This window comes from Diorhabda carinulata, chromosome 1 (genome assembly GCF_026250575.1).
Source record: "Diorhabda carinulata isolate Delta chromosome 1, icDioCari1.1, whole genome shotgun sequence".
Classification (NCBI taxonomy): Eukaryota; Metazoa; Arthropoda; class Insecta; order Coleoptera; family Chrysomelidae; genus Diorhabda; species Diorhabda carinulata.
Window position 1 is genome coordinate 11,711,418 of NC_079460.1, and position 15,258 is coordinate 11,726,675.

The 15,258-nt window shown below is 32.5% G+C and overlaps 1 protein-coding gene across 6 annotated transcripts in view; it reads right to left on the reverse strand.

The window, feature by feature from the left end:
* Positions 1–4,205: 4,205 nt before the first annotated feature.
* Positions 4,206–15,258, reverse strand: part of LOC130894120 (IQ motif and SEC7 domain-containing protein 1) — a 134,050-nt gene continuing 122,997 nt past the window's right edge. For all 6 annotated transcript variants that reach the window (XM_057800736.1, XM_057800732.1, XM_057800717.1 and 3 more), the window contains 7 exons: positions 13,461–13,753; positions 13,114–13,394; positions 12,756–12,990; positions 12,432–12,671; positions 11,869–12,066; positions 8,136–8,300; positions 4,206–6,697 (listed from right to left, as the gene is read on the reverse strand). In XM_057800736.1, coding sequence (XP_057656719.1) covers positions 6,468–6,697; positions 8,136–8,300; positions 11,869–12,066; positions 12,432–12,671; positions 12,756–12,990; positions 13,114–13,394; positions 13,461–13,753 — 1,642 coding nt within the window. In that variant the 3' untranslated portion in view covers positions 4,206–6,467. The remainder of the gene's footprint in view (positions 6,698–8,135; positions 8,301–11,868; positions 12,067–12,431; positions 12,672–12,755; positions 12,991–13,113; positions 13,395–13,460; positions 13,754–15,258) is intronic.

Sequence of the window (15,258 nt, forward strand, 5' to 3'; positions counted from 1 at the left end):
ATTGATTCTTATCCAGACACCACACTTTTACACCATAGTATATGATTGATAATATATAGCATTTTAAAGGTCGATCCACACATATCGGTTCCGTGACGTGACGTAACGTACCGTGAATAAGAATTTGCTCGATTCACTTTTCAATATTTTCTGTGTGTTCCTCATTTTTGTAATATGAACGATAAGCTTCTCATCGAGTTGGTTCTTTACAATATGAACACCCCAAGTTGTCACGTTGCTGTTCATGTTTGAGCACGCACTGTATTTTTCTCTTTAGTTTACTAAGAATTTCGTCAGCTGATATTTTTTTCCACTGGAGGTGGTACGTCACGTCACGGCACGGATATGTGTGGATCGACCTTAATTGTCTAGTCTAGAGGTGAACGCTCAAATTTGCTTTATTGTCATTTTCTCCGAACCGCCATTATTCCCATTGATTAATTTTTTCAAATTGTTTTTTCACTCTTAATATTTTCTTTTTGTTCAACAAACTTTTTTTTAAATTAGTTGTTTTTTTGTTATTACCATGAATTTGTTGTATCAATATTTAGCGATATACTTCGCTGATATCCGTAACTTGTTGATTTGTGAGCTGTATTTTCTTGAACCGTTGGTGATATTCATACTGAACACACTATTCACAAACTAAAAGTGAATAGTTTGTCCTCAGTCTCTGAGGACAATAACTTGGTTATCGAAACAAGCGTTAGACAGTGTAGTTGTTGGTGGAAGTGTAACATGTTGTTGCTTTGTAAGCTGTAATTTCTGGAACCGTTGGTAATATTCATACTGAACACACTGTTTAGGAACTAAAAGTGAATAGTTCGCCCTCAGTCTCTAAAGACGATGACTTGGTTATCGAAAAGCGCGTAATTGTTGGTGGTAGTTTAAAATATGTGTTCAGTTTGTTGATATGTAATGATTTCAAAGTTTTGACTATAGGGACTGTGACTTGTCTCTTCAATTCCTTTTCATTTGTCCTTTTCTCTTCATTTTGCACTCGTGCACGATGTCTACAATAAAGATTCCATTTGATGCCTATTTCTTGAATCGATATTCCGTTGTTTTACTACTGTTATACATTGATTATTTTATCGAAAATTTCATTATAATCATTACATGAAGCAAAAGGAAAGGAGTATTATCAGTTTGCTAATAGTAAAATTGTTAAAATTGTTAGCCCCTTTATGATTATGAATAGACGAGTAATTTTCTGATTAGATTAGAGAATTCACAAGCATCGTCATCTTCAACATGGCTCAAAGTTATTGGCCTATGACCGTCATTAATAAAGTTTAATAGTCGTTTCTTAATTAAGATCAATTTATTTCTGAATAACTAACAGTTGGATACTTAGCATTTATTATATAAATTGAATTGATTGAAAAATGTTTATTTCAAGCGGAAAATTTTGTAGCTACATACCTTGGAATGAAATTAAAAAACATAAACATGTGAGAAAATTCAATAATATTGGTATGTCCGATTATTAAATATATCAAACTGTTTTTATTTTGGTTATATTGTATAGTTTGCAAAGTTTTTACAAAACACTCATATATAATCGTCTCCATTTCTCCCATAGATTTATGTTACAATTCAATTGCATACCTAACCAACTATGAAGTATCAAAAAAACATAAATCAATTATAAAGATTCAATTCTTGAAACGGAATCTAACACTCGAAAAAGAGAATTTTTAGAAATGGTTCACATTCATAGGAACGAAAAAGCTATAAATGATAAAAAAGACCTAAATAAGTAAAATTTATAGCTGTATTTTGTAAATTCTAATAAAATTACAAATAATTTAAATGATTACTGCTACATATTTAAGATGTGAGGAAAAATTAACTTTTCTTATTAGAACAAAGTTCTAAGTTGATTTTATCCTTATTTTGATATTCATGATGAAGGTGATCTATAGATCAATATAATTACGTAAAATGTCAGTGTCAATATCATATTTTTGTAAAGACTTAAAATTAGTTGAAACGTCAATCTTTAAACGTCTATCTTTTAAAAAATCTAATTTTGAAACAGAAAAGACCTAAAATTAAGAACATTTAGAAACATGAATAATATTTCGAAGGTTATCATGGAATATAAATACGAATAATTATAGTCTTATAGAATTGACGGATCAGAAAGATATTTGATTTATTCTATAGAGAAGCCCTATTTTTCAAATTTATATAAGTAAAGTGTTCTTGGATAGCAGGTATTAAATAAATAAAAATAATTGTCATATCATGGCAAATTTCTCTAACTACTCAACCTACTGTGAAGCTATTCTGAAAAGAAAAATTCGCACGTGTAAATTAAACGAAGGATTACCTATATGTTAAATTGCCACACTAAACGTATTATCTACAATAAAATATCACATTGTGACGTGTAAAGACGATTCACATAATAAAACATATTTGTTTCAATCTCAATAATTCAATAATAATAAAGTTTGAATCATTTTACCATTGTAGTGTAAAGTTGAAAATAACTACTCATAATGTTATATGTTGGTTTTTTTAACGGCGCCTCCTGATTCAGGGAAAGTATTATTTATCTTGATTTTTTGTAAATTTGATACAGCGTGCATATAGATGCTTTCGTTTGTACGCATGTGCAGCAACTGTGAAAATGTCGCTCTAAATGCCGATATATAAGCACTTTCGTATTTTTCCTACTTTTTAAAGTTGACATGGGAATAAATCATTTAGTTGAGTTGTGATTTCATGATTCGTAACTGAGGAAAAGTGGTACTGCCTCAGTCTTATATGTGGTTGATTTCCTTCATCTTTTCTAGATGCTTTTCAACTATAATACCCTTTGCATACGCCATGAATTTAGTTTATCTTAGTAATGCTAGTTTTACTTGCTACCATAGGGTGATTATATGGTTTGAGAAAAAAATAGTTTAGGATAGTTTATATTGTTTTTTATAATACTTTGATCAATATTAGAGAAAAAATTATTGAAAATTCAAAAATTTTCTCTGTATTTAACATTTTACTGATGCCACCATATTGCATGACGTCGTAAAAGTGACGTATTAAACCTATGACGTCACAACTGAAAAACAATGAGAATTGTTTTCCTATGTAGTTGAAAATTTGAAATTTTTGCGATTTTCAATTAAATATTAAGATATTTTTTCATTTTATTAAATATTTTACTTCCTGACAACATATCATAAAAATTTTTAAATTGAAAAAAATGATCATTTTAAAAAAATGCTATTCTTCATAGTTATCTCTGTATGTTTATTTCAGTATGCTCTTAATCCAATCGCATATCACAGAATTAAAAACGTTCTAGATGTCCGGTGCTGCTACGAGACAGTTCCTTCTGAAAAAACAGAAAGAAAAGCTTTACCACTTGATAGAACTAAATGGTACAGAACAGATCGCGCTCATTCTGTTCTATAATGAGTGCGATCTGTTCTGTACCAATTAGTTCTATCAAGTGGTAAAGCTTTTTGTCTAATTAAAGTCACAATCCTCTCTGTCTTATGAGGTGAGGTATGAAAATCTTTAACAATTCAGGCCAACATCGTTGATTACTATCTTCAATGGCCCTGCGTTTTTGTTCTCTAACTATTCGTGGCCTCATCTTTTGCGACCACATTGTGACTCTACTTATCATAGATAGTAGATGATTTACGCCGCGTTTTTGGAGTTGCCGTCAAAGGTTTATCCCTTTCGTCAGTTCTTTTGCCTTAGTTGCAGCATTTCCACTGTTGATTTGCTGGATATCTATAGCACCAGTGATTAATCAAATATTTTAAATTTTATGTGCACTTCTCCAGTAGTTTTTACAATGAACAGTTATTATAAGTAGTTTCTCTCTGCTTACATTTGTTTGCGATCTTCTTATCTACACTTTGTAAAGAGTATAGACGGGACCAGGGAATTGCCCTTAGCATCAGTATTTGAATGTGTGTCAATTTTGTCTCAAACACGATAGAGCTGTCTCGCGCGCGACACCGCCGCTAGCCCTGATCTGAGAGGGTACCATGTCATGCTCGTTTGGCTGATCCAGCTCTGTGCTATATTGCAAAATTTGTAATCCCACACAACACTAGATCGTATTGCATCACAGCACAGCTCATCTCGATAGAGGTAATGAGGCTGCACATACATGGTTGTCTTATTATTCATATTATGGTAGCAAGTTGAGGAAATGATTAAAAAAATAAAAAGCATTAACACTTAAAAATGGTGAAAATATATTTGGTTACTTTTGTCATGCACAACTTAAAATATACAAACAAATAGGTTACTCCTTACATAGTAGTATTTTATACACAGGGTAACTTGTTCTAGAAATATTAAAACAATTTAAATATACAAAAATTTGTTAGAAATATGTTCCTTGTTTCAATGGCAATAGAATAAATAAAAATAGTATGAACAAGAGTACTAATATTGATCAAACTGACTTATTTTCTAAACTTTACAAAGTTTTTGATGACCAACAGAAATTTTAGTTCTGATAAATAATAAATTATTCTATTTATTCACATTCCAAATAATCAAGATATCACAGGTATGTAATAGTTATCAAGTCGATAAATAATTCCATCATTCAAGTGTAATAATTCAATTTAATTTTAATGTACCAAAAGGTACATAAAGCAGTAATTGCAAAAGAAAATTAGTGTTAAATTACAAATTATTTTTACCTAGTATGCCGATTTGAATTCCTTGAAATACCAAAAATATCTCTTTCATTATGAATGGGATGTCGGGTCGCTATAATAAATACTAATAAGTTTATTTTATTATGAACAGAAAACACTTTTCTGATATGTACCTCTTCATAATGAACAAAATAAATAAATTTTCATAAAATTAAATCTTTAGCTAATATAACATGAATAATTCATTATTTTCAGAAAGTAGGGCCACAGATAAACCGCCTTCTTTATTGCATTTAAATTTTTAATATTATCAACATTAATGTCATCAATGAAGTAAGAATAACTCCTCATACAAAACACCAATTTACTTTTCATATCAAATTATTCTATAATAGTCAATTGTAAGTGTTTATTACATCTTTAATTATTATTAAGAGCGGTATTTATATCAAAAACAAGCGATTTTAGAATTCAAATATATTTTAAAACGAATAGTAATTTCTCAAAATACAAAGCTTACAATGAATCATTCAATATTTTTTCCAGAATCACCTTACAGATAAAAATAATACAAATTGGTAGGACTACAGAAAGTCTCCATATAATTATAATTTCATATATGATTTGACGCAGTATCGTTAACTAATATTTGTAATAAAACCAAGGGAATCAATAAAGATCAGAGTAGAATAGCAAGAGGGGTTTAAAAGTAGAAACAGGTAATTTCATGTGACAATTACTTTCTACCAAGTGTATCTAAAACTTAATGGCTTAGCAGTGCAAGGTTGCCGTTGAATATTCAATAATGAATGTCTTTAATTAGGAAAAAATATTAAACAAAACTAGATTTAACAAGAAACATAATATTACAAGCAAATGAAGAGTTTTAGTAAAAGAATTACTATATATCAAAATGGAAAAGTATGTACTGGTGAAATGTAAAACAAATTTTTAATTAAGTGAACTGAATACATGATATTTCATTTAAATATGTGCTACTATGTCTATTATAATACCATTCGAGTAATTATATCTCAATATAGGTCGATGTAGTTTAATATTCCTCAAAACAACTATTTAAAAACTATATACATTCACCAAATTTACAATAAATACGACTAGACATTGGAGTTCAAAATGTATGTTTGAAGTGAAAAAGATGAACTTCACATAATGGTCTGATCTCAGAGTATTAATCTCTATATGGGGCATTAAGTACTACTATAAGACTATTAATTCCAAAAACTCATTAACTTCATCAAAGAAATTGCATTTTCTACAAAAGCAGTATAGTAGGACTAATATTGATGATAGAGACTGCAGTAAATGATTTTGTGGAACTATCTCGCCCTATATAACTTCATGAATTCGAATTTATTTTTATAATTTGTAATACAAAATTACTTATATTTTATTTATGCATATAAAATGATTGACATGACTAAGCAACATCTAGTTAACATATTTTTACCCCATTTTCAATTATTTATTATTAATTGCCAGGTACAATTTACAATAAGCATTTCTTATTACAAGAAAATTATTTACAATGATAAAAATAGATTCGAAATTAATGTTTGTTGATATTAGTAAATAAAATATTTGAACGGGACAGGTGTGGACAGATCTCCTGGACTTACTTCTAAAGTAAAAAAAAATTGAAAAATGTATCAACGTTTCAAAAGTATTATAATAGGCATTAGTCTAAGATATCAAAATCTAATTTGATATTTCAAACTCGAGCAAAACTTGGTAACATATAATGAGCAGTAATATTGCAGCATTAAATACTACCCATTACAAGCGAAAAATATTTAAAATATTTTATACTTCTGTGGACTTGGCGCCGGATGATTGCTTCTTAAAAATTCCTCCTAGAAAACCTTGGTGACTTTGATGACCTTGCAGGTTCAATATTCCCGATTTTCCCCCTTGTTTGACGGCTAATTTATCGCTGCGGGAGCAGGAGCTCGCCGATGTTGATTGGAATGATACAGACATTCCACTATCCAACGAACCGACACTACCTCTTCTCTGTGTCTTCTCTCCTGCAACTAAACAAAATTTAAAAATTGCTAATCGGTTTTACTAATACTGTATTTTGTTAATTCTATTTCAAATTTGAATGAAATATCATCATCTTATTTGTGAATTCTTTATACCTTGTTCTCACGGCGGCACAAAGGCCACATGTATTATTAAATTAACATGTTCTCAATGGTAGCACCAAGACTAGAAAACAATAACTCAATTATTTTTGAGCAGCTCAATATTTCGGTCTATTCCTCCTACTAGTTTCTTACGTTTTTGGTGTTATTGCAGTTTATGTTAATTAGGTGTAATAAGTGATAATTTATTTAAAATAGCAAATGAATAAAAAAATGAGTTTCGTACAACAGTATCTTTATAGCATCATTTAATTACATTAAACAAAATATTCAAGAAAAAGCCTGTTATGGTACTTATTTATAAAATTTGTGTGTCTTCGTCTAAATCACTTGGAAGTACGAATCTACTATGGTTGATGATTAGATAATATTTTAATTTCAATTTGTTCATTTGTAGTTTAATGTTATGAGAGCATAAGCACAACTTAACTTATCTACATTCGAGTAGCTGATGCGTGGTCATCTCCATTTGCTTTTGGAGAGATCTATTGGTTATGTAAGTCCTTGCAGTTGAAAAACTACAATAAACTTAAATAAAAAATAAAACGCTGGCTGTTTTCTGACAACTCAAAGACGTCAACTCTATATTTTTTTTAATTGTCAAAATTGCACAATAACTGAACACAGACAAAATTGCCTGAACATATAGGGGCACTATTAATACATACTAATATCTATATTTAATAAGATCACAGCTATAATTTATTAATTTTTGCAGAGCTGCATAAATTAATTTCTGGAAAGACCTCTAAATTTCTGGTTAATGTTAGTTTTTATTATTTATTATAACAGCCTGAAATGTGAAATTTTCTTGCACTTAATTTCTTACTGTAAACTAAAGAATTATTATGCTATATTATTCTGTAAAAGGAAGACACTTCAATTGGAATATATATGTGGTTAACCAGCTTCCAAATCAGACTATATCCTTTATTTACAAATTGCTATAACTGTAAACTTCTTAACCATTAGGTACAATACAGATTTTTTCAAATCTCCACTGTAATTGATATTGCTAATATAGAACGTATTGTTTATTAATTGAAGTGAAATTTTATAATACTAATTTTAGTGTACAAAAACAGTTAAATAGGTTGAAAAGAGACATAATAAGTGATTAGATTTTGAATTTCTAAATATAAAAGAAATATATATATATATATATATATATATATATATATATATATATATATAATATATAATATATAATATATATAATATATATAATATATATATTATATATTATATATATATATATATAATATATATAATATATATAATATAATATATAATATATATATATGTGCAAAATAAAAGCACTTACACTGTTCATGGATGTCAAGAAGTGAATTGCTAAGAGCTGATCGTTTAATCTGTGGATCATTGTGAATTTCTTCTTCATTGGCGCTCATTGATGGCATTTGGGAACAAGGACATTGATAGGGACATACTTCGACATCTGCCACACCACTATCGCGATTTTCTGTACCTACAAATTAAAATGTTTTCACATTAATAATGTTTGATATTCTTATTTCATAATTCATTCTGAATGGAGCTATTAACAACTCTTCAATCTATTGTCCATTGTTCTTATGATGTAAAGTGATAGTGTATCCTCCCACTCAACACATGCAAAATAAATTTCAACGTTAATGCTAAGAGACTCATCAAAATACATTTTAGACGGCTAAGATTTTATTTAAAACTATGAAACTGATAAAAGCTAGAATTTCTTATATGGTCGCTAGTCTTAGTGTCGAGGTTTCTGAAAAGGTAGCATAATGAACAACGTTCGATAGATTAAACTTACCATATATACATCATCAAAGCAATATACACAAAAATATATATAATCAAAAATTAAACTTTGTCACATGAGCCGAATGGCTGGGAACTGCGTAATTCCGCTGAGATCTCGGCTTCAGAGACCTGATCGCTGCGCTGCCCCGAGACAGAAAAGAATTCTCCTCGTTTAAAAACGTCTCGCCTGGGTTCGTGTAAGTGTGGAACAATGAGAAGGTAGAAGGAAGCAATTGAATATTGGTTTATTCTAAAACGTGTACCAGGTAGATCGGAGAGGATTGATTTAACTGTATGCTATTAGGACATTAAGAAGTTTATAAAAGAAAGGAGACTTGGAATTCTCAAAAAGAAGGTAGCTTGGAATTTGCTGGGTCAAGTATCGATCTATCAGGGGTGGAATGATTATTGTTATATCGAGGCAGTTGTTAGGAGAAATGTGTACCTATATTAAGTATTTTGAAATACGAGAGCACAAGGCGTGGTCAAGTCAGTACCTCATTTCCCTTTGACAGCTACATAATGATATCCACGTGCTGGAGATTTGCTGAATGTGGGACAAAACTTCCTAAAGGTGCGTGCACGTGTCTGATAAATTTTGATCGCTCAAGCTCGTACCCACCCTTGGCAATCTTTCTTGATCGATAGACAAACTTCTGGGAACTTTGCAGTGGCTTCTATACTAGGTGAAAAGAGCTTTTCTGAAAGTTCGTCTTACGTAAGGGCGAGATGTTTCTGTTAAAGTATCGCAGTAATCAGTATATTCGTTCCCGACATCTATATTTGTTTCAGTTGCAAAGAAGATCCTGAGTTCTTCGTCGTTCGTCTGCGAAGCTGCTAGATCGGCATAGTCGACTGGTGTTTCGATTTCTTCATTACGTGAGAGCGTATCGGCCACAACGTTGTCTTTCTCGCATATGTTCCGTATGTCCGAACTGAAATGGATGATAAAATCAAGGTTACCCGAGGTTTCCCTTCGCTGGGCTTAACTTCTTCGAGAAAAGGCCAATGGCTGCCAGGTGTCGTAAATTTCTCGTTGTAAAGCTGCGCCTATTGAGACGTACGAGGTGTCGCAGATGAGTGCGAGCTCCACGCCGGTTTTCGGGTGTGCGAGTAACGTGGCTTTCACTAGGTCTTGTTTTGTCTTTTCGAATACCTGCTTCGTTGCTGGGGTCCATTGTATCGTGGTCTTTTCTTCCAAGTCTCCCTTTAGCATCTCGTTTAAAGGATCTAGCTTCTGCGCTGTATGCGGCTTGACAATTCGGGAAAAATTTAATATACTAAGGTACTGACGCAGCTGTTTGGCGTCTGCGATTGTAAGTAATCGAGGATCGCCTGGACTTTCTAAGTCGGTGGCTTGATTTTGTCTTTGTTGTACCGTTGTAACCATGGAATACTACCTCGTTGACGCCGAATACGCACTTATATATGTTGATTACGTTTGCTAGCCTTTAGAACACTTATCTCAGACGGTCTTGGTGTTGTGCCTCATTATGGGACACTCTCAAAACATCATCCAGATAAACCAATACGAAATCCAGGTCTCAAAGCACTTCGTTGTTGTTTTGATGTAGTGCTTCGTGATATGGCGTATTTCTGGTGCATGTCAACAAGACGCCTAACCTCGGGAAAATTCGCGAGGATTTTGTGATACGGCGTATCACCAGAGATTACTTTTACGTACGTATGTTGCTGCTAAACCGTCCTGAGCGTCTAAGAGCGAGGTATGCCAAGAAATTGATACCAATGATCGGTTTCGTGACATCGGCGATGACAAAGTTCCACGCAAATGGGCGTCAGAGGCCAAAATCTAATCTAAACGCAATCATGCCATACATGTACCATAGAACCATTTGCTGATGCGAGCTCGTATTTGATCTTCTTCGTCGACCTATTCATCATAGCGCGCGGGACGACGCATATGTCGGTGCCGGTGTCAATCAAGAAATACTTCTTTGTTCCTTGATCTTTAATAAAAAGGCGACGCGAATATCGGCTGTTATCGGCCACCGCCTTTAACGACCGCCGTGTGCGTTTCCCGCAAACTTGCAAAATGGTGGCACTTTTCGCTCCAGCTCCATGTTTGGAGTGATACTATCAGATATTACCGTTATTTTTTAAATTTTAGATATCCCGTGAACGCACCGATGTGCGCGATAATGATCGCGGCGTGCAGGTTGTCCGGAGAGCATGTTGAAATTGTTTCGATTTTTCGACTCAAATCGAGAGCAAGCTGGTCAAATTTTTCCGCCAGCATACCAGCCATAGAGGTCTCAGCGATTTGATGCTCTTTTCTTGTTGTCAGGAAGGCGATCGGATTTGTGAATTCTGCGGCTTCGTTAAGTGGTTGTTTTTTCGGTGAACACTCTGCCACATTGGGCATTGTATATCGGGCTTAGTGCCACGATCGTGTAAGTGAATTTTTTCTCTTCGTCCATTATATTATGTACAAAGGAATTTCATTTTACGATCGCGGACCAGAGTGCCGGTTTCATAGGTAAGAATGCTGGTAGACCTAATGAAACGAAGTTATTTAGTGGTTGTCGGACTCCAGTACCCGCGCAATTCATACCATTTTTCATTTTCGCAGTTCGCTGTTTTCCTTTGACGAGAAACGAACCACTTCACTGCACTTCACTTGAACCCTTCGAGTTACACTGTGTACATACTCTACCCCCACAAAAAATGTTTACTGTTCTCGCGTATTTTGCTTATCACTTCTGGGTCACCAGTTGTGAACGCTAGTTTTAATGTCAAAGATAGTGAAGAAGTAGCAATGGACAAAGTTCGATAACTTAAACTTCCTGTATATAAATCAACAAAATAATACACACAAAAATATATATGATATAAACTACGTCGAGCCGAATCTCTGGAAGCTGTGTAGCTCCGCTGAGAACTCGGTGTTCTAGATCTGATTGCTGTACTGCTCCGAGACAGAATGAAATTCTCTTCGATTCAAAACGTCTCACCTGGGTTTGTGTAAGTATGGAACAATGAGAAGTTAAAAGTATGCAGTTATATTGGTTTTTCCTAAGACGTTGTTATTGTTTTATTAAGGGAGTTTTTGGGAGAAATGCGTACCTGTATCAAGTTTTATGGAATGCGAGGGACCATGGCGTGGTCGCCTCACTTACAACAATTAATATCAAATACAGTCCGCTATTTCCTCCAAATTGGACTGAGCAAATTGTTTAAATAACTTTTAGGTAATCTTTCATCAGTATTAAAATTATGAATGAATATACCATTACCTGTTCTGCCTCCTCCCCTATTAGATTTTTGTCTTTCTAATTCAGCTTCTATTCGAAGATTTTCCATTTCATCCATTTCACTAACAGCCTCTTTCAAATCTTCTGCAAACTTACATCTATCATGCTCGTTTCTGGCATTAAATGTAACTAGTATTTTTTGATCTACTCGCTGGCTTAGTCTTATACCATATGGATAATCTAAAATAAATTAAAGCATAATTATGAATTATAGTAATCAATTGAATATTAATTTCTTTCATCTAAGAAACCAAAAGAGAACATATGATAACCATGATACATTTAAGTGTGAAGAGTGTTAGACATAATATTCACTTCTGATATGAAATTTTTAATGGTTGGTAACAGATATTGTGATAATTACCAAATAAATAAGCATTCACCTAATCTGAAACGATAAGCGGTTTCTGCAATTTGTTGTACATAGACACAAATCTTTTTTAGTCCTGAGATATACTCCACATTTACTATTTTTTTTTTTGGTGTTTCAATTGAATGATAATAGATAAAAGAAATGTTTGAAATTTTGAATATAAGAAACTTACGTGGAACGTCAAATAGAGTTACAACCATGCCACACAAAGGGTAACTATTTCTAAAAGTGTATGTAACTGATGATTTTTTCTTGCTCAGAATTTTTGTAATTACTAGAAGATCATTAAAAAGAAACACTTCTCTTTGATGCACACCAGGTCTCTCTTTCTTATAGATATCCGGGATCTCATATAAACGACAGTAGCACACCAACCTGCGATGTGGTAGAGCCATATTTGGTTTTTTTCCCACTATAAAAGGGAATATATTGTTAAGAATAAAACTCAACACATTATTTAATACATCACTCCTATACCCCAAATTACAAAGCTTACCTATAGTACTTTGTACTTTCATTACTTGTGTCACGTGATCTGATCCAGGTTTGAATTCGTTGGCTTTCACTCTATCGTATATTCCTACCAACATGTCAGTATCAATGTCTCCGCAATCATCAATACCTCTTAAGTTTTTAATAAAATCTTCACAGCGCATGCGCCTTTCTGGCTTTATACTTGGAGTATGCAAATCTGTATTAAGCATGATTATTGCAAAAGCGAGAACAAAAATCTAAAATCATAAAAAATTTTATTAATACATACGATTTATTTATATATAAACAAAAAGCTGCAGTAATAAACAAACCTTAACCAAATCATTTTTAGGACGATATAGCAAAATGAATATACTTACAGTATCTGGTGATCTCAGTCGTCCAACAATATCTACATTGCACTGACAATATCGTTGGGAGAAAACTTCCATTAATCTTTCAATTTTCTGAGCTTCTCCGGGCATTCGGAAATGTTGTTGGAATTTTCTCAATGCAACATCAACTTGCATGCCAGAAAGATCCAGCTCGGCAGCAAAACATTCCAACACAGCCATACAGAAAGGACTTTGTAAATTTCCTAAATATTCCCCAATCATTTGTTTACTCAAGCCCTTCCGCGAAATAAGAAATCTAGCTACTCCTATAACATTAAAATAAACATTGGAACACTAAATATACATCAATGATAAGAGACTTTTTAACAAACCTTGCGGAGAATTTTCTAAAAAGCTTCTTCTGATGAGGTAGGCGATACCTTTTTCTGGTTTCTTATTAAATAAGTTAAGACCCACGCGGTATTGCCGTTTCCTAATGGTTTCTGAAATCTTATAACTATTGGGGTTCTGTTGATCTGTTCCTCTCTCTACTAAAGTATAAGTCGATGAACTAACATTAGATATATTTCCAAGACTAGTCTCTAATGCCGGCTCTGCATATTCGGACCCACTGTTGTTACCTTTCCGTTTCCACACTGGCGAACTAGCATATTCACACTGTAATCTGAAATTATTATCGACAATTAGAGGAAATTCAATATTAGAAAAGTATATTTTCCAACTTCATAAAGTCATGTCTACTTGAATCACCTTAAAGCGATAGTTATAACTCCCCAATTTAGTTGTACAAGTAAAACCATTGAGTTCACGATAATGTTACGTTTTTTTTTGCCAAATGTACGAAATTATTTCTTATTCATATTTTTCACATACAGTGAAACTTCGATTATCTGAATGTTAATTAACCAAACAACTGCTTATCAGAACAACTATCACAAAGATGCCTAGTACCAAATTATGTAGAATGGCAAATTTTATACTTATCTAATTATACTGACGCCATACTTGTTGCCATATACATAGTAGTAATTTGTTTAGATATTCCCTCGCAGTGGTTGCATTCACTAGCGGGAAGGGATCAGTATTAAATATTAAAAAACTGTAGGGTGGCGCTGCTTTGAAATTTAATAGTACCTAGTATTATTATTGATTTATTATAAAGTAACTTTTTATTGAATATATATTGAATAAATATTATTATATCGAAAAAGGCAGTGGATGTTTTTATAACTCTTCCTATATGTGCTGAACTACTAATATATTGCTCGAGATAACAGGTCCTCTCTTTTCTTGCTTATAACTAATAAAAGTCGTTTTTGTGTCAAAAGGAACGCCTAAATGGTGTTTAAATATTATAAAATGGAATTTAACTAGATTATTTTTGAATCTTGCATGCTTGATGATCAAAATGATCATCATTGTAACCGTATTGTAAATGCTATAGCGGTAGATATACAGTAAAGCTGAAGATCTATCCAAAATAAATATTTTTTATTCACCTGTACATACATATGAATGTGCGAATCGATACAGTTCGATCATCTGAAAGGACCGACTTTATAAATAAATAAAAAGAAGAGTTTTATATAAGGATTTGGTAATCTTCATCTACTAGAACAAATTATACATCAATTAGTCCAAGTTTTTGACAGTAGTTCTGCACTGAAATTTTAAAGGGTTTGATATATATCAAGTGTCAAATATATCAAAATAAATTATTTCTGCTATTCTTACATCTCCTCTGAAGAACGTGATGTCAATCGACCTGTTTGTCGATATTAAATCCCCAATGGCTTGCCGCAATGGCAAGAAGATGTTTGTATTTGGCGCGCTTGGAACTATGCATATCCTGGCTCAGTCTTAGGTCTTAGAGAGCGTTAGTGTAGTGAAATTTGAATTCTCTTGTTTAAAAAAATGAAGTTAGTTGAATGTCGGTTATAAGTTTGTGTTTTTTTTTTCTTGAATAAACCTTTTACTGGATCCTTTGTGTATAATTTCACAAACAAACAGTTTCCAAACTACTACTAGACACCAGGCTGAGGAATTTCAAATAAAACCATGTGTTAGTAGCAAGTATTGATAATGAGTTTCGATTCATTCATTATTATCGGGAACTAAATCGTATTACCTTTCAAAATTTAAGTTTGTTGTACTGAATTTGTTCGAATA